The sequence below is a fragment of the Cryptotermes secundus genome, unplaced genomic scaffold, assembly GCF_002891405.2.
Source record: "Cryptotermes secundus unplaced genomic scaffold, Csec_1.0 scaffold426, whole genome shotgun sequence".
In the NCBI taxonomy this organism is placed as follows: domain Eukaryota; kingdom Metazoa; phylum Arthropoda; class Insecta; order Blattodea; family Kalotermitidae; genus Cryptotermes; species Cryptotermes secundus.
Genome location: NW_019744113.1, coordinates 30,117 through 50,760, shown reverse-complemented (window position 1 = coordinate 50,760; position 20,644 = coordinate 30,117). Strand labels below are relative to the sequence as shown.

The window sequence follows — 20,644 nt, the reverse complement described above, 5'->3', positions numbered from 1 at the left end:
CGACTGACATGAAGTTCCAGCATTTCTAATCATCCAGTGTTGTAATAATGTCAATTCTTTGGCTAATATATACGAAGTTAAGAAAAAAAGTATTGTTCGTAAATGTGACAATCTGCTTCGATTAATTTATTTTCTACTCTCTAATTGTTAACTACCAGAACTTTCATATATTTCAGTTCCATTTCCAACTTGGCCGTGCCAAAGGTCACACCAAACTGTAGTCCATGATGTTACAACCCGACTTCTGATTGCGGGGCCACTGATTCATCCAAGGGCGACGCAGTGACACTGAAGCATGTTTCTTCGAGTCCCTTTAGCTCAGCATTATTGTTCCACCATATTATTCCACCACTGCTACATACTGACCTTTCCCCACCGCTTATATGTGTTGTAGCTGGTCACGGTAGCCGAGCGGTCTAAGGCATGTACTGTCTTCGTTCCGAAGCCGGGGTCGTGGGTTCGAATCCCACATAAGGCATGGATGTTTGATACGTGTATGTCTTTATTCTGTGTCTGTGTTATCCTCTGTGTAGGTAGAGGCCTTGCGACGAGCTGATCGCTGATCACTCGTCCGAGGAGCCCTACCATTTGTAAAATGATTATAAAACAGAAAATCAGAGGTGAGGGCCGAAAGGGGCTGTAGAGCCAGTAAAAAAAAAATCTATTGTACTCGTAGTTCTGAGTAGACGGCACATTATCGTAGCCTCGGTCTCAAAGTTACAGGTTTAACCTCTCTGGATTGGTAATAGTCTTCTTAGAGATAAAGACTTTTTTTTTTTTTTTTTACACATTACACATTAAACATTGCTTTTGCCAATATCACCAAGACAATACCTATAATTTTTTATCATCTCTTATTTACATTCTTCTACAGTTTCGTCGATTTTATCTTCATTCCTTATCCATACGAATTCCTCTAATAGTCTGTCTTCAAACCATAAAACATATAGTGAAGAAATCCAGAAGAAATATCTCCGCAGTTTCCGCGTGCTCCGTTACTTTGTCCTGGGAACGTGACTGCAAAAGACCGTATCTACGAAAAGCTAATGTTGCATGGTTGCTCCTGTGGTAATTTTTCTTTTTCGTGCACGTCTTTTTCGGCCAATTTCATTATACGTTAAATAATTCTGAAGTAAACAGGAGCGCACGAATTTATAAGTGCATATGTAGTAAAACGCCTTCTTTGTTATTCTGAATTCATTTTCTTTCTATAAATCATTAAAATGAAAAAATTATTCCACTGAATTTTCACTGAGATCAATTGAAAGACGTGGCGTAGATAGGAAAATAAAAGGTTGGCGAAAGACATTGAACATGGTCTCTCACGTTCGACTGTCCTTCGTTGCGTTACTTTGGAAACAGAATCGATTGTTGCTCTGTAGTTCATCGTTGATTACGGAACAAAAGTGATATTCCTCTGACCGGTAAGGCCGGTCAGGCACTTCGCATTTGTGTTCCTATTACACGTCGTGATATTTTCCCGAATATGCAAACTCTGTAGTTTTGTGTAGTAATTTGGTATCCTTAAAAAGCCAGAGTTGTCCCTGTGTTTAACTAAGGAGAATGGTAGAGTTCCACCACTCTTGACGTCGAGGCTAGATTGAGGTGAGTGGTCAGCTTTACGCCCGATAGTTTTACGCCCTGTGAAAAGCACCTCATGTAGTCACAGGATAGGAGGCCGGATGGGCCCCAGAACCGATCTGGACACAATGAAGAAGAAAGAAATCTCTGGTCCATACCGGGAATGGAACCCTTGCCTTCCAGCCCGTCGCTGAGTTTTCCCGATTCCGCGTGATGTAAATAAAATATTGAATGTAAGGTAAAGTTGTCCTTGCGATTAACTATTTAAGCACTACGCCATGAAGACATGGATGTACAGATTCACTTATTCTTGACCTCGGCATTAGTTGTAGGTGAGTGTTTAACTTCACGTCCCGGCCGCTTTATCTTCCCGAAAAGAAATCGCCGGACACCCATTGGATAGGAGGCTATGTGGGCCTCAGTGTTCGCCTGGACAATGTGGAGAAAATTCTTGACCCTTCCGGGACTCGAAATCCGAGCCCCCGCTCGTCCAGCCCGCAGCCAGTCGCTATACCGACTGCGATATCCCGGCTCCAGATAAAATACTGAAATATAATTAAAGTCGTAGTGGCTATTTTCGTGAAAGTCACCATTTTGTGTTTAGAAGCCAATATGAAGGGCTCCAATTTTTTATCTAGAATGTTCATATTCACCGGATACCAACCTAGGATGGATAAACTGTTGAATAATGAATATGAGTACAGTCTGTCCAGCCGCATAGGCGCTATGTGGGCTCACGACCACACAGACAGACAGACAGACAGACAGGCATGCAGACATCATTCCAAAAATCACTCATTCGTATTCGAGGGATGCTCAAACCGTGTAAATCCCTCGTGATCGATTTTTCCATGAGTGCAGTACTTTCTCATATACGTATGCTACAGATACAAGAAAAAAACGCATTCAGTGAGTGAAATTCTGTAAACTAACGGGCGCTGACACAAAATTTCCCAAGGGTGGGGCAGAAATTTGGCTTGCACACTTACATTTCAGCCATCTTAATATCCTTTCATGTATCACCCAATAGTTGTTAGCTTCTATATTGAAACATGAATGGTGCCATATTTAAGCATAATTCTAATTATTAGTAATATTACGTGACACTTTTCTTCAATTTTCATTGATTCCCCAAAATCCAGGAGTGGACACATGACTTATTCCTCCATATTCCTGCAGTCATATATAGACACGTACTGCATAAAACATTCCAAAATTAACAACTACACGTAGGAATGTAACACAGGAAATAAACCAGAATATCTACAAATGATTAAGCTAGTATTTCTGCACACTTGACAAGTTTTTTCTTCTACAATTCACTGAAGGAACTGAAAAGAAGAACTCGAATCAATTCTTGGCAATTTAACTTGTATGTGATTTAGTTTAATGATAACATCTTTGTGAGAACTAGAAAGGTAATGGAGTGGGGGAACAGACTGGATTCATGAGACTCAAATTAGGAACAAGTGGCAGGCTCTTGTGAACATAGTAATGAACATTCAGGTTCCATAAAATGCTCGAAACCTCTTGTGTGGCTAAACAACCGTTGACTTATCAGGAAGGACTCGGTTGCATGCTGTTAATTACTTACCTGCTGAAAAGGCCAAATGAAACTTAATATTTGCCCCATAATTTATACGGGTGATTATGACAGATCAGTTTTTATAAACAGACACAATCCTATACCTGCTCTGGCCTGCTACCTGCTGACCCATCTCCACAGACCCTTCCCCTCTCCTCTCTATTGAATTCCCAAGTGGCACCTCTCCTTTCTGTTACTGTTCTTAAACAGCTAGGCGTTTTTGACTGGCACTCAGTCTGCAGCCACCTGCTTACGCTGGTTCCTCGCTCGCGGATTTTTTATAACCTGAAGATGGATGTGATACTTTCCTCTGAAACGTTGGTTAACACAATATCTATACGGCGTCACATCCCAGAAGACAGCATTGTTCATAGTCACCGCCGTGAAACCCTAATTAAAAGTACTAATTTTGAAAATGTAGACCTGTTATGGAAACATACGTTTAAAAATAAAATTCTTCAGTATGCAAAGTTTTGTAACTCAGAGCAAGGAAAAAAGAAGGAAGCAATGACAGAATTAGAAAGAAATCGTTGGCCTGGGTGTGAATAACAAGAACTGAAAAAGCAACAGATTCTATTAGGTGAATAGGCATAGACAATTCCAGAAATACGTATCAAGTAATACGCTACAGTTCAGGGTCTCACAGTCGGATATGTTTTCCAGTTACATGTTGAGATATAAGCCACTTGCAAAGACAAGAACAACATTTTGCTTAACAAGTTGGAAGATATTAAATGGTTGACTGCATTTTGTATATGATTTTGTGCTAAGCTGTGCAGGACTCTGTTTTCAGCAAAATTGTGCTTTTGGATTATGATAAAGCAGAATGAATGGCAAGAAAGTGCAATTAGAGTATCAGTTTCCAAACTGAACTGTCCAGTGCAATGTCAGGGAATTGTAGTTATTACTTATTTAAATTATCTGTTAAAAATTCTTGCTGGGATTGCTACAAGAATTCTTAAGGCCACATATTGCATTCGATTTTGAAGAATGTGGAGTATGAAGCTACTTCCATATCTTCTCCATATTCATTTTATGAACAGTTCATTCTGGTATGTCTTTATGTTCTCATCAATATATATGTAAATACCTCCACCCTTAAAAATATGTTATAAATAATACGTGATTTATATTGTGTTTTATTTAATGATTTCCATTTTGAAATTAACAAATGTAATATATTAATATATTTTAAAATTATACCATCTTTCTAATACGTTTAACAACCATTACAATATAAACATCTTTTTACCCATGGACATGATAAACTGTCATCAATTGAACCATCAAATAAGAGTCCACCATTACCTTATGTACCTACTTTGCTGTACACTTTTATATTGACCTTCCGTGTCTATTTTTTACAGTTTAGATCCATTAGACTCATAGCTATCACTTTCTTCTGGAACTCCATTAGATACTATTTCACCTATGCCGCCGGTTGATGCTTGAGATTCATTGTTGACAGAACTGTCGGTGGTACTGTCACTGACTCCTAGAGCTGATTCTGACTGTTGTAACACTTTTGTAGTTGCCATGGGGCTATAAATGGTATATGACATTCTTGGAGGCGCGTTTTTGCTGGCCACCTGAAAAACACCAGCAGCTTCATTCGGGTCTTCTGGTGGCATATCACCATGCTGAATGTACACAGGAATGTACCCTGGTATAGGTGGCAGCACTTGTCTGCGATTTGGTACAACTCCATCTGCAAACGTAGAAAGAAAAATCATATTTAAATTATGTTGTCTCTTAAGAGAAATAGCTACGCTGGTGTTTCTGCTCTATGGAACTCCCAATAGAGCGATCCTGCTGGTTTTCCATCTTGTCATTACATTGTGCACTGGGAGTATGCCTAAGTAGTCTGTAGCTGGTATTCTATTAGATTATGAGCATTCAGGTCTGTATCTAGTTAGCGTTAGCAGCTGCAACAGAGAACCCACCTATCCTAAGTAAATTCCTATTAAATTAGTTGACCGTACAAGTAGAGAAATTGATAGTCGAATAGTTACCACAGGTATTTCGTAATCAGGAGACCCACTGTAATGATCTAAGCTCTTTCTTAATCCCTCTTGGAAAGTACTGCAATAATGACTGATCAGACAATGGGTTAAAATAGGTCACAACCGCTTCCTAGCACTTCATCTCAATTTTGCCATTAACAACTATTTCACCACTCAACTTCATAATGATTTAAGCAGTTAAAAATGCTTTGTTAAGTAACCCAATATTCAATCAACAACAACATATCCCAGCTTACCCTTTTATGTAGACGTAGAACTATAAACTGATTTAATTCTGAAGAACAAAAGTGACGTAATTAGATGGCATTCATAACAAACAGTAACCAATTTATGCAGAGTATCGTCATTTAGATATAAATTCTCAAGAATCCGTACTTTTGTTATTTTCAGTGGGGTCAAGTTCTGCTGTATATCAGCTCCTTTGTTCTGTTTATAGACTGTTTAAGAATTCTGTGTCAACTACAGATGTTACTTAATATTGAAGAGAGACTGACAAGTACCTAGGAGAAAGCGGCCAACTTCAACAAATTCTCCTGATATTGACCTGGAGAATCCGGTGGAAAATTATGAAGGACATCTGTTAAGATAACCAGAGTCCTGCCAGTGAGTCATACTTGGCACCAAACAGGATATAAATTAAGTGCCTTAAGGTAAATTGACCTGCTAATGCCTGAAATTCCTAGCAAGAGTATGCAACAGGCATGTATTCTTTATTATTTTATAGAATGTATCGACTTTAATTGGAGAAAATTAATCTGTTATTTCACATATATGCCGGAGTCTACTGTTGCAAACTTAACCACATAAAAATAAATAAAATTCATAGAATCAATATCTCCTCATATTTCTATTGATACATGTTTAAAAAATGTTTAAATAAACGTTGCAGATCATAATCAACTTGTAGATCCTTTCAAAGCATAACAAAGTTAGAATATTTGGGGACGAAATTAAAGTATCAAAATCTGAATCATGAGGAAATTAAGAGGAAATTGAATTCGGGTAATGCTTGTTACCATTCAGGTCAGAGCTTTTCATCTCCTTGTCTGCTGAATAAAAACGGAGAATTAAAATACGTAAAATTATAATTTTAACTGTAATGTTGTATATGTGTGAAACTTGACCCCTGACATTAAAGGATGAACATAGACTGAAGGTATTTCAGAACATGGTGATGAGGAAAATATTTGGACTGAATAGGGATGAAATAATAGGATGCTGAAGAAAACTGCATAATGAGGATCTTCATAACTGGCACTCTTTTCCAAATGTCATTAGAATGATCAAATCAATGAGTATGATATGGGCAGAACATATAGCACGCATGACAGTGAAGAGGAATGCATAGAGGATTTTTGTGGGAAAACCAGAAAGAAGGAGACCACTAAGAGGACCAAGACGTAGGTGGTGAATAATATTAAAACGGATCTTAGAGAGATAGGATTGGGTTTTATGGACTGGATCGATCTGGCTCAGGATAGGGACCAGTGGAGGGCTCTTGTGAACATAGTAATCAATTTTCAGTTTCCATAAAATATTGGTAAGTTCTTGAGAAGCTGCACAATAGGTGGCTTCTCAAGAAGGGCTCAGCTCCATGACGGGGCATGCAATCATATGGGCTGACGAACAGGAGAACAGGAGGTCCAGTGTACATGTACACTTCTTCCACTCTGTGACACAATCCCGTGGCTATTCCAAACTTGCTTCAGGAAGCAGTGCCTCGTGCTGGAGGAATGTCATCGAAAACACGTTTTCCATTTATACTAACGTTAAAACAAGAAGAAAAAAAAAGGAATGAATTCTGTTACAAAGTGCACCAGAAGATCAAGTTATGAAGAGTACGAGGTAAAAGGACAGGATTTCCTGGAATACTTACCAGCTTTACTGAGAACACTGACCCCAAACATCAAGTCCAGTGACGCGTATAAAGGCCACAGTCTGATGCAGGGGGAGGAGTCAAGAAGGAAATCCTTCTAAGAACGTAAAGTGAATCCTTAATACAGACGTTATGTCTAACTGCACGTCTATATGTCTGTTACCCCACACTGATCAATGGATTTCGGTAAGATATTGTATGGCGGTAACAAACCTTTATATGCACGAGATCTCCAACTCAGAAGCACAGAGTTCTCTACTATATATTTATTTCTGAGATGAGTGAAAGAATTTCTATTCATGGCTTTCCAGCAGTAAATAATATATATTCAAATAAAAATATAAACCGGGATTGAGGTTCTCACAGCGGTGTTATGAAGTTTTCTATCTCTCATATTAATACGCCGTATATTCCGTTGAAAGTTCTGCTTGCTACCTGCTTCATGCTTCTTCGACCCTGAAGATGAAAGCGACACTTTTCTCAGAAATATAACTTGACTTTCAACGGACAACACGGCGTTGTATTCCAGAAGGTAAAACTCTTCAGAATAATTCATGTATAAGTGTAAAAATGTGGGCAGGGGATGTAGCATGAATAGGGGATACGAGGAATGCATATAGAATATTTGTGGGAAAGCCAGAAGGAAAGAGACCCTGGGAAGACCAAGGCGTAGCTATGTGGACAATATTAAAATGGATCTTAGGGAGATAGAATGGGATTGTCTGTATTGGATTGATCTGGCTCAGGATAGGGACCAGTGGAGGGCTTTTGTGAACACGGTAATGAACCTTCGGGTTCCATAAAATGCTGGGAAATTCTTGAGTAGCTGCAGATTTGGCTTCTTCTCAAGAAAGGCTCAGCTCCATAAGTAAGTAAGTGTAAGAATGTATGACGATCACAGTGGCCGCGCGGTCTGAGGCATGAATTGTCTTCGCCAGCTCGAACACTGGGATCGTGGGTACGAATTCCACTCGAGTCATGGATGTCTGTGTGAGTTTACTCTGTATTTATGCTGTCCTGTGTGTAGGCAGAGAGGCCTTGCGACGGTCTGATCCCACGAGCAAGGAGTCCTACCGGCTGTGTATAGGATTACGAAACTAAAAAAGGGTCAGGGCCCAGCAAAGGATTGTAGAGCCATTGATGAATGAATGAAGAATATATGATAAGGTTCATTTTCCCGATATGATGTCTATCTTAGAATAACATATAAATTATCTTCTAAGTATGTATAATTTATTTCCTTCTATTGACTGTGTGTTGTTAAAACCGAAACATGTCCGTTTCAATAACATTTAATCAATGAGAGAAAATAAACTAGATATTCGTACATGGTAATTCTCTTCTTTTTTTAAGAAGAAGTCGTCTTTTAAACAAAGTCCAGCACAGTTAGTGTTAAATAAATTGTTATGTGATGATACAAATTCGCCAAAATTAATCATCATAAAAGACATTGGTACATACATTGATGGGGGATCGCGTAAATTTATGTTTGAAAATCCTGGAAACAGTTTGGCGTCACGAACAAATGTCCCGCTAGTTGGTGCTCTGATCACGTTACTCAAATAATATGTCATTAATATATCATTAATTAATTTGCAGATATAAAAATGTTTGGACAGCAATTAAATGATTCAGAGCCATCGACAAATATATACAGCATTCCTACATGTGATTTATTTCGGAAACTCGTCAACCTTTTAATTATTTTCAGCCAGTAGTTTCTAATGAAGAAAAATAAACGTGAATCTGATTGAATGCCAGACATTAAAATAATAAGAAATCAAAGGGTCAAACAAAAATGATCTAAGTATATGTATATAATCAAAAAACAAAATCAGTTATTTTAGTCCGCAAGCGAATTATACCGACCGAGCGACCGCCGCTTGTCGGCGAAATTAGTGCCAAATTTAGCGTGGTCAGCGCAACGAAACCCCACGGCCGTTAATTTTGGTTTTCAAGACCTCAGCCGCTATTTCCTTGAACTGACTCCTCAACTATCCTCACGAGGCTGAGTGGACCCCGTTCCAGACCTACTACTTCTCAGAAAAAGAAATTTAGTAGAGCAGGGAATCGAACCTGGACCTCTGTATCTTTAGCCAGGAATTCTGACCACTGGACCATAGAGGCGATCAAGTATATGTACATATTCGTATATATATTTACCGTCTCACACAACAACTTTGCATACAATTATTATAAATTATGCACAGAATGTTGCAAAATTTTTCTACATGTCTCGACCTTAAAGTCGTCATCAGACATCTGTATTTTAATAACTCTGTCGTTAATTGCTTACAGAGTTGTTGTGTGAGATGGTAAATAAATTGAGTAGAAAATACAACATGACGCCAAAATATAACATTTCGAAAATTTAGTCTAACGAGCTTCTGCCTTGTACGCATTTATTACGCGTGAACACCCTGTACAAGTAATCAGCACGAAAAAGTCCACCACTACACTTACTAAGATTGTTGATAAATATATTAATTCACGTTATCATTCGAGAATAATAGGAACAATATGTTACCATATGTTAACGACATAATTAAATATTACGACCGTCAATTATAAATAACGTATTATATATACCATTTTATACAACCCTGTGCAAGCTGTAACTAACGTGATAAGACTAATATAATCTATAATAATTATTTATAAAGTAATGTGAGGCAGTATACATATCAATAAATAATTACATTAACCCACTATAAATAGATTATAACAGCTATAATTATCTATGACGTGATATGTTATTTCCTGTATCTGATGATGCAGCACGGGCCACAAGGTCGAATTATAGACATGTCCCGGAACATACACGAGTTTTACACATCTCTGTGCACTCAGTAACCACTGGTGCATGAAACTGTATGACTCGCCCCAGAAATCTCATAATATATTTCTAATGATCGGTTTACCTGCAAACTGAATGTGACTGATGTTCACAGATGTCACCAAGAGCACTGCGGCCAGCAGAAGGCATATCCCCTGTCCCATGTCCTCCTCTGTTTGCAGATCAGCCTCAATGTGAAGCCATCCGAAATGCAGTGGGCATTGACTTCTGCTGACTAGTGCTTATATAGTGAGGGGCTTCAACCAGTCCAGTGATACACCATTTCATGCTACAAGTTACCCGATATATGTAGACCTCTTAGCTCAAGCAGACAAATCAGTGACCAAGTAAATGTCAGCTTAAGATTACTTTTAATTAACACAAAGAATTAGGACATCTAATCCTGCATAACAATTTTATAGCAGCACCGGCATAAATTAAAAAAAAATGTGGTAATTTTTGGTTGAACGAAGCTTTGTCAGCTGATTAATTACTTTTGAATCTTAAGGTCTAGAAAGAATAGTTAAGGAAGTTGAAGGAAGTAATAGTTGCATATTTTAAAATGCTTTCCCTGCATTTGCCTCGAGGAAATTGAGGAAGGTTATGAAAACAATGAAAACATTATACTTAAACTCCGGGCAGGGATTTTAACCTGGGACTTTCCGAATGCGAACCACCGCTATTTTTTATGTCGTATAATTTCTCTTAAAAATTTGAACTTATTCTTAGAGTAATGGAAGGAATATTAACACCATACTGAAGCACTAACTTCATTTCCGCCCAAAATTTAAATTTACAATCAGAACATTTAATATTAATATTAGAAAATAAATGGTATTAAGTCTCCTTACTTTTCAAACGCAAAGATAAATGTTCACTTCTAAACGCTACATAATTTGAACCTGATTCTTTTCATTATTTGGCCACTTTCCACCGAATGCCCCTCACCAACTAAATTTTATAAAAAATATTGTCATTTCATTCCTAATTTTGTATTCTCATTCCCCACCAAATATATACAAACACCGAATGAATTATAATATATATAAATATATAATTTACTTGCTTACTTACTCATGGAGCTGAGCCCTTCTGGAGGAGCCGCCAATTATGCAGCTACTCAAGAATTTCCCACCATTTTATGGAACCTGAAGGTTCATTACCGTGTTCACAAGAGCCCTCCACTGGTCCCTATCCTGAGCCAGATCTATCCAATTCATACCATCCCATCCTACTTCTCTAAGATCCATTCTAATATTGTCCACCCACCTACGCCTTGGTCTTCCCTGTGTTCTCTTTCCTTCTGGCTTTCCCACCAATATCTTATACGCATTCCTCGTCTCCCACAATCGTGCTACATGACCTGCCCACCCCATCCTCCTTGACTTGATCATTATATAATACGTAGAGTGGTTGATGACTGTAGAAAATTTCATAAACAAAACCTACTTTTCACCACATATTTCGGTGGGCATCTGAACGGCCATCATATAGAGAGGGCAGGTAGCATTAATGGAAGAAACCAGAAAAGTTCACAAAACCTTTATCGGAAACTAGAAGGGAAACATTTTTGGGAAAATCAAAGTAGAAGAAATCTTAATATGAAGGCCTTACTTAAGTATGCAGATTGTGAAAATGTGCAATGAATTCATCCAATTAATCACATTGACCAGCAGTGGGATCTTGCTAAGTAGGTAATAACCCTTCGCCTATCTTAAAACACTGAATTTCTTCAACATCGCAATGCCTATCTGCCTTTCAAATAGGATCCTTTCCACGGAATGAGTTAAAGGGGTTAAGGACATATTTACTTCGTCCCTCTCGGATTAATCCCTCCGCCTTTTTCCTATACAAAATTAACCCTAAGATTTTAATTTTTTGTGCAATTTGCAGGACCCCTTTTAAGGGAATTGGCTCATAACCACTCTACGTACACAGGAAAAAAAAATCATAGTCAAATATCTAAACATCAAGCGGGATCCGAACCAGCGATCCCTACATTTTAGCTGTTGAAGACCATGGGTCGTATCATAAACGACATACATATATGGTCATTTTCGTTTTCATTCGCTAACGTAAAGTCTACGTGCAAAGAGAAAATTAATGAAAAACTAAAAATATTCTCAGCATAATCGGAAAAACTCTGCAGTCCATTCAATCCTAAATCCTGTCAAAGCTTCTCTCTCCACTTCTTCACCTTCATTTAATATTGTCTTGCTATCTTTGGTTATATTTTCCAAACTGTTTGTTTTTAAGATTTGCCGACCAGAATTTTCTATGCATTTTTATTTACCAGTGCACGCTAGATATCTGTTAGCGATGCAAACCCTCTTAAGTAAACAACGTATAAAATTAATTATTAGGCCTATTTAATGTTCCCCAGTCATTCTTTACAACTTGTTTTTTAATTAAAGTCGTAGAAGTTTTGTGTTCTGACACGCCTTCGTTAGATGTTTATGTCAATTCGGAGAGTGGGGAGATATATTTTTATGCAAATAAAAAACGCACACAAAATGTATTTAGAGTTTTTTAAACCTACACTAATAGTCATCTGGCATTATGAAATATAAATAAAAAATGTATCTCTGCCTTGCTCTGAATCAGTTGAATTAACTAAAACTAACCTAAATACTTAAGATCCATTTTAATAACTCCCTGAACTTTATTGTATGACCTCGAAGTAAGAGACTGTCTCCAGGCAAGCTTTGTTATGTGTGCGTTACTTTCATTTGTGATGTTAAGAAGAAATTTCCTTCATTTGGCCGGTTTCATTTCTTTATCTCCACAGAGTTCGTTGAGAAGTAGCGGTTAGGATTCCTGCTTCGTTTTTAGAGATATCTCCTGTTCAATTTAACGATGCTGTTTCAACTGCAGACGTTATGCAACGCCGAATGTTGTGAAACATGCCCAAGAATGATAAAACGGAAAGACTGTGGGGGAACTCGTGGAGTGTTGTGGATCATTATCCCGTCACTCTCCTCAACACTCGAGAAAAACATGGCGTCCTCAGGCAGGGAAACACGGGAGAATAATGACTATTCTACTCGACTAATGCTACTATTTCTTGCTAACCATGAGAAATCATGCTTCATTTTACAAGTAGTTGCATATGTTCGGCATCTTTTAGTATTATTTTGTAAAAACCACAATTAAAAATTGTATGGCTTATAGTTTATATTTTATTACATGGTAAAGAATGAATTCAGAAATAAATCGTTGTATGTGTAGAACTGTAAGACACATGAAAGAGACTTTTAATATTACTTTAATGCATACTTTGCTTATTATTTTCCTAGATAATGTGTTTTGTGAGCCGTTGCCTAGCAATGGATACACACGTTACAATATTAAGACCGTTTCTTTTCTAATCCTATTCACTTCATCGCTATCACTTCATCGGACATAACCTTAAACTTCAAAGAGCGTTGTTAAACAGGCTCGAGATATAACCGGTATCCTAACCGAAATTCGAATCAGTTACTTGTATCTCCCGCGTGAGAGTACTGAGCACATAGATTTGTTAGATTTCGTTATCCTTTTCAATATTGCGAAATCGATAACTCACTTATTATTACTGTCCATCTTGTCTGGATGTATTTCATGTTTGAGAAGACAGAAGAAAGAAAAGAAAATGCCTCGAAATTTCTCAAGAATTACAGGTGTTTGAGAGTTTAACCATTTGGGTTTCAAGCCCCATCACAAAAGCACCTCCTAAGAACACCTGGGATAATAGCGGTAAGCGCAGTTGCACATAAAATCCCACAATAATTGCACTTCCCCCAAATGACCTATGTAAGAGCAGTATATCATATGAAAGACTTTGCTTGGTCTAAATGTCGGTGTGTCATACTTTATGCCACCTACTGTCAGAAATGTTATACTAATTTAAAAGATACAAGCTGATCTCTTCTGGTGTGGTACCTTTAAGTAAAGATTCAAGAGTTGATTAATCTGCAAGTTGATTGCAAAGGGTTAAATAATAAAAGCTGTACCTTGCCATGGAAATATAGGATCTTAAGCGAACACTGGCACCGAGGCGGAGAAATAATTGAGGAACAAACAAATCGTGTAAAGACAATTACAGTAGCGAGAATTAGTGATGTCCTTGCACCTATAAAATTGTCGCCACTGATTCTCCAATGCAATCGTTCAGGTTGACTTCTTTGGTCAGGCATTGGCTGCATTCTTGTCATTTACTGTTCTTCTTTGGATTTTTTCGTTCTTCATCATTGATCTCATTTTTATCTTATTTTTTCTCTTTTCCTCCGATTTTCATTCAGGACGAGGAAGGTCAACAACACGAGTTTTGCAACTTCATGTTAAAGAAGTGGTCAAAAACGTAAGGAGGATTAGCCTCTAGGGGTCGCTGCTATAAGTGAACAGACCAGTGAACTGTGGTCTGCGAACCGGAACGCGTTTGAACAGGATGGTTACAAATTCATTTCCTCTTACGAACACAATTTAAATTTTATTTCTTTCCATACACTGCACGAGATATCTCGGTTATAAATGTTGGTCACTCACTCACGCATGGAGCTGAGCCCTTCTTGAAAATCCGCCAATTGTGCCGCTACTCAAGAACTTTTCAGCGTTTTATGGAACCCAAAGCTTCATTACCGTGTTCACAAGAGCACTACATTGGTCCCTATCCTGAGCCAGATCAATCAAATCCATGCCATCCCATCCTATCTCTCTAAGATCCATTTTAATATTGTCCACACACTTACACCTTGGTCTTCCCAGGGTCTCTTTCCTTCTGGTTTTCCCAATATCCTGTATGAATTATTCTTCTTCTTCTCCCACATTCGTGCTACATGCCCTGCCCATCTCATCTTCCTTGACTTGATGATTCTAATTATACTTGAAGAAGAATACGAGTTACGAAGCTCCTCATTATGCAGCCCCTTGTCACAACAGCATGGCGCGTCCTAAGGTTGCGGATGGAGGAGACGCCCTCCAGATATGGAGGGAAGCTGCCAGTATATTGAATAAGCTATCGCGGACATCCGACAAATTGTAGTCCTCCAGCTTGAGGGTTGGGCGTAGGTCTAATAACTCCTCAACGTAAAAAAAATAAGCTTGTTACGAAAATGTTCAAGAAGTCTCAGAAATGTTAGTCACTTTTGCCTTAATTTAGTGTTTAATAATTCAGTGAAGAAAACCATTTTACCGTCTCCAAACACAAAGCTATTTCGAGTTTTCAAACAACAGAAATTTTATATCAGCATGGGATTGTGTTAGAAGATTGATTTCACTAAAAATTCAGTATGTAATGAGTTAAGTCTCGTGATCTCGAATTGATTGCAGGAGTTCTAGTGTTCTTTAAGGTATCATGGATTCTTTCACAAGCACTGGAGTTTTCTATTCGATGGGTTACCAAGGGTAAAGGTGACTGAAGCATGAAACTATCCATCATTTCCAGCGAGTGCCGAAATACGTTACTGCTGTAAACTCCCTTTCTGGCACTCTGAACATAAAGGCGGAGAACATTGTAAAGCAGGAATGATATCCAGTAGGACAGGATTTATCTTCTCCTGATCTGTAAAATGTTGTCGCATTATACATAAGATAATTACTACTCAGTGGTTTTAGTCCGTAAGCGAACTATACCGACCGAGCGACCGCCACTTGTCGGCGAAGTTAGTGCCAACTTTAGTGGATAGAGGTTGTCACGTGGTCAGCACAATGGATCCCCACCGCCGTTAATTTCGGTTTTATAGACCGGACCCGCTATTTCCATGAAATATGTCCTCAATTATTCTCAAGAAGCTGAGTGAACCCCGTTCCAAACCCACTACTTCTCAGAAAATCTGGTAGCGCCGGGAATCGAACCCGGACCTCTGGATCTGTAGCCAGGAACTCTGAACACTAGACACACTAGGTGGTGCACATAATATAATAAGGACCTATATTATGTTAGGAAGGATAGGAAGCGATCGTGGCCTATTTTAGGATATTATCATTATGAGCCCCGAAAGAACTGTCCGAAAAATGCTCTCCGGACCCAGAATAGAACCTAACACCACCAGAACGCAAAGTAGGGATGTTAATGGCCGCAATTTAAAATATATTTTTAAATAAACTAAGAATATTTGAGAAACAATAACGAACAGGTGGAGAAATGAATTTTTGTTCACCTTGTGAAATCTGAGTTCCGGTTAGAAAAGAATGCAAACAAGAACTAGCGCCCCAGGTTCTGCAGGCCTGCCGATGTTGCTTCTTGCGTGAGCACTAGCCGTAAAACTGTGTAATTATTCTGGCTTAAAGGCATTCAGATATAACGAAATTGAAATTAACGTTCTAACGGACGAAGTTTATATACAGTATAATCATGTGTACATCCAAGACAACATACGGAATTATTACGAATATCTTTAAGATACTGTCTTCGCTCGCTCGGAAGCCGGGATCGTGGATTCGAATCCCACTCAGGGCATGGATGTTTAGTTTGTGTGTGTGCGTTTTTCTGTGTTTGTGTNTACAAAACAGGTTTCCATGGAGGTAGATTCCTAGGGATAAACTGAGGTACAAAATATGTACTTTTGCACGTAAACGAACGTTCAACAAACGTTTCCGTGTAAATGAACATTCAACAGACATTTTCCTACGATACGGGACACTATATAAGCGGCCGTGCATATAAGAACGCATTGAGAACACGAACAGCAAGTAACACGTCAATCAGTTGGAGCTTCAAACGTAAACAGTTTGCCTCTAGGCCATATGTTGAGAATATTTATGACAGAACTCAAAGATGATGCGTCAGAGGAGGAAAAACAGTGGCCATTACAAAAATGTTCTTAAATCTCATGTAACAAATGACCACTAGAATTCATAGGCGGAAACTACTAAGGATAAGGAACGATCTGACAGAGGCCTTGTATATATTTTGTATACTTTCATGTAATAACATGTATAATGCAAATATATTGTAATTCTACATTGTAAAATTCAGATCCGTCCTCTAGTCAGAGAGGGCGCCCCGCATCAACAAACCCACAACTGTCTGAAAGAAACAAAAATCTGATCTTAAGTCCCAAATGAGTGCTTGACGCCAAGACGGACTGGCAGATTGATTGTCGGTCGTAACAAAACTTTAAGCTTAACTTTAACTGTAGAAAGCATAGATTCGTAATCCATTCTTAAATCAGAAAGGAGTAGCCATATAAAGGAGAATCAAGGACTAATTCGTTCGTAAACCTGAACAAAGTCAGTAACAATAGAAGACAGACTAGGAGAGAAGACACTCGTAGTCCGGTCAGAATGGAGCGAGTCTTAGGCAGTAATTGATTGTGAACTGTTGTAATTTATTGTGATTAAGAGTGATTGTAAACAAAGTGTCAATAAATTCAATCATCCGATCCATAACCAGTTATTTTTAGTTACTGAGTCATAACCTCGTGACAACCTGTATACGAACAGAACATGCTTAGAACTTATGCAGACAGGATAACCAAAGCCACTTCACGCACTCATATTCAAAGAACTCTGTTCCATGGGATTAGTTGAGGTGTGGAGGTAATTGTAACAAAAGTTTCGAATATAACGGCAGAGACCTATAGTTGAAAAAATTGTACAGATGAAATTATAGAATTTATGTTCGTGAGAGATGAACATCTAACTGTTCTGATTTATGGACTGTGATCAGTTACAATGTGACCTGATCTTCCTTCATAATTTGCGTAATGGATGTACGTCACGTTTGCGCCAGACTCTCCAATTAACAACACGCGTGTTTCAAAGAGTTTACATTTGGAATGTCGTCTTTCCTGAAATTTCTGTGAAACACTGCCCCTACCATCCCCAGAAGAGCATATGGGTGATGTGAACTCTAAATACAGGATGTTTCACAATAAGTTCAAAATGTTCTTTTAAAATCTAATTCTTATCAAATTAATCTCCCGTAGAAATGGCTGCAATGTACACTTCGTACCGGTCAAGACTGAAGGACAATTAAAATAATATAAATAATAACACTTATATTTCTTATGCTGTTTTGTTTGGAATGTATGTGAATAAAAGTGGTGTACTTCCATACATATGCATTTACACATGATTTAATGGACTACCGCCTCTGTGGTTTAGTGGTCAAAGTTCCTGGCTACAGATCCAGAGGTTCCGGGTTTCGATTCCCGGCGCTACCATATTTTCTGAGAAGTAGTGTGTCTGAAACGGGACACACTCAGCCTCGTGAGGATAATTGAGGAGCTATTTCAAAGAAATAGTGGCTCCGGTCTAGAAAACCGAGATTAACGGCCGTGGGGATCTGTTGCGCTGACCACGTGACACCCTCTATCGGAAAAAGTTGTCACTAACTTCGCCGAGAAGTGGCGGTCGCTCGGTCGCTATAGTTCGCTTGCGGACTACAGGCCACGGATTTCTTATATTTTACAAGAGCATAAACAATTTGTGCGTTCGAAAAGTGGGAAATATTACGATGTCGATCTTGATTTTTGTATGACGGTGTATCATGTGCTTCTGTTGCAGAAGGTCTGCATAAGGAATTGAATCGGGTACACAAGTACAGTGAAAGGAAATGCAAATGAGACTGGAAAGACAGCTTTTGAAGGGGAAATTTTGAAGAAATAGGAGAAGTAGTATTTTCAGGGCAAGATGTAAATGTAGTGGAAGAAATTATTTAGAACTTTCATTCTATTCCTAAAGTACCATCTCATACAACATATTTTTAATGAATAAATTATTCAGAAGATTAGCGTTGTGTAGTCTGGTGAAACTCAACAGACGTTTCAGAGGAACATACAGCCTCAAATTTATAATAAACGATGAAAGAAACCAGCATGAAGCACGAAGAAATATTTTTGTCGCCTTCTTTACAATGGTTTATTTCTAGACTCACTTTTCGATCTTGAAGCTGGAGGTCATATGTTCTTCCGAAACGCCAGCCCATCTCAACCGGACTACACGGCGTTATATCCCGGAAGATACACCTCTTCATAGCCACCGCTGTGAGAATCTCAAATCCAAAAGTAGCTATTTATTCCCAACATATTTTTCGAAATTAAGCCGTATTCAAGACTGTGTAAACCAAATAATTGAAAGAAATCATTTTTTAAAAAATACTGGTTGAGGCACTGTGCTACAAGCCGGAAGGTCGCGGGTTCAAGTCCCGATGAGGTCATTGGATTTTTTTCAATTGACCAAATCCTTCCAGCCGCACTATGGCCGTGGGGTCGTCTCAGCCACTAACAGAAATGAGTACCAGGAATATTGTTGGAATATTCCTTGGGGTAAAGGGCGGCCTTGCCGCCATCTGTGAACCGATTGTCTAGAAAATGTGGGAACCTCTACATCTCACAACCCTATGGCCTTCACGTCCTGTTACAGGGATACCTTTACCTACTTACTTTACACTGCCAATCTTCTAAAATAAATTTTTAACCACAATCTTATGTCCATATTTAAAGCATTAAAATAGAGTACAAAGCTTATAAGTAAAACTAATACATTACAACAATTAGTTTTCACCGTAATCTGCATCTTCTTGATGTTGGTATTCTGGCAGTATAAGGCAAGGTAAAGTTGTCTAATTAAGCACTACGCCATGAAGGCATATGGGAGAGTGGACGTATAGATCACATTTTCTTGACCTCGGCTCTAGCTGGAGGTGAGTGGGCAGCTTCACGTCTCGGCCGCTTTACCCCCGGGGAAAGAGTCCCCGGTACCCATTGGATAGGAGGTTGGGTGAGCCCAAGAGCCGATCTGGACAATGGAGAAGAGAAAATCCTGACTCTACCGGGACTCGAACTCCTAGTCCTCGGTCTTCCAGCCGGTAGGCAGTCGCTATCCCGAGCGTACAATTATAATAATACTATAGCTTTGCGCATTAATTCATTCATGTTTTATATGATTGATTATGTAGTAATTTATTTTGCCATTCATTGGTAGTGTTCTTATTAAACATACCTTTTGAACTCTGTCCCGCATCACCGCCCCACAATAGGAGAAGTGTCCATGTTTTTAGACTGATTGATCGCTACTACTACTCTTCAAGTGCCGCGTACGTGTATATAACATCTGATACTCTTTACGCATGTGTATTTTCGGAAGAGGTTGGTGTATCAAGTTTAGTTACACATCAGACAGAGAAATTTGTCCCTCGGTTTCAGTTCGTCCCTTAATGATTCAATTTCTATATATGCAAATGTATAAATTCTCTTTTATATTCAAGATCCGAACTTTTCTTGCTAGAAGATATGAACTATAATAAAAAAAATAACTCCTCTAAAGTGTATGTTCAACTTGCACACTGTTATAGCATATCTTTAATGTTTTAGATGTAGGTATACGGCTGTGGTTTCAAACTTTATTTGATATTGTTAATGTAATTCTGAAAGAATAATCCTTTAAGTAATTTGGTTGGACATTCCTGAAGGTGACTTAAAACCGAAATATTTTGGGTGAATTAATCTTCTAGTGATTCAGTTACATGTTGTATTAAATGGCATTTTCTGAATAGAATGTTTAAAAATGAGACCGCAATAGTAACACCTGTAAAAACGTTTTGGAATTTTATTACAAAATTCATGAAAATGGGTCAAATAAAATTATAAAATGAGGAACTGATAACTATTGATAAATTATTATCCAGGAATAGCGGTAGAAATTAAAAGCCCTTTGAATATATATACCGAACATGGGACGAGTTTAGGATTTCTGGAGTTTAAATAGGGGTAATATTTCACGTCTTCCAGCCTCCCACCCAATGGGCATCGGGTGCTACT

At 38.4% G+C, this 20,644-nt stretch overlaps 2 protein-coding genes across 3 annotated transcripts in view; one reads left to right on the top strand and one right to left on the bottom strand.

Annotated features, from left to right (window-relative positions):
* The window catches only part of LOC117283092 (spidroin-1-like), a 31,950-nt gene that overhangs the window by 1,545 nt on the left and 9,761 nt on the right, over positions 1-20,644 (top strand). The gene's annotated exons all lie outside the window — the stretch shown is intronic.
* Positions 4,309-20,224, bottom strand: LOC111874471. Of its 2 annotated transcripts, none has more exons than XR_002844568.2 (2): positions 19,827-20,224; positions 4,309-4,874 (listed from the first exon to the last, which is right to left on the bottom strand). XR_002844568.2 is itself a non-coding variant. In XM_023869996.2 (2 exons), exons 1-2 carry the CDS (start codon positions 10,064-10,066, stop codon positions 4,528-4,530), a joined length of 426 nt encoding a protein of 141 aa, XP_023725764.1. In that variant the 5' UTR covers positions 10,067-10,156; the 3' UTR covers positions 4,309-4,527. The 2 variants fall into 2 exon arrangements, 1 of the variants encoding a protein (XP_023725764.1); XM_023869996.2 differs by lacking the exon at positions 19,827-20,224 and adding an exon at positions 9,988-10,156.

Bases quoted from the DNA above. Each gene is read 5' to 3' on its own strand.
- LOC111874471 (XM_023869996.2), bottom strand. From the start codon at position 10,066: ATGGGACAGGGGATATGCCTTCTGCTGGCCGCAGTGCTCTTGGTGACA. The intron at 4,875-9,987 runs GTAAACCGATCA...CTACGTTTGCAG, and splicing joins CAGTCACATTCAGTTTGCAG to ATGGAGTTGTACCAAATCGC.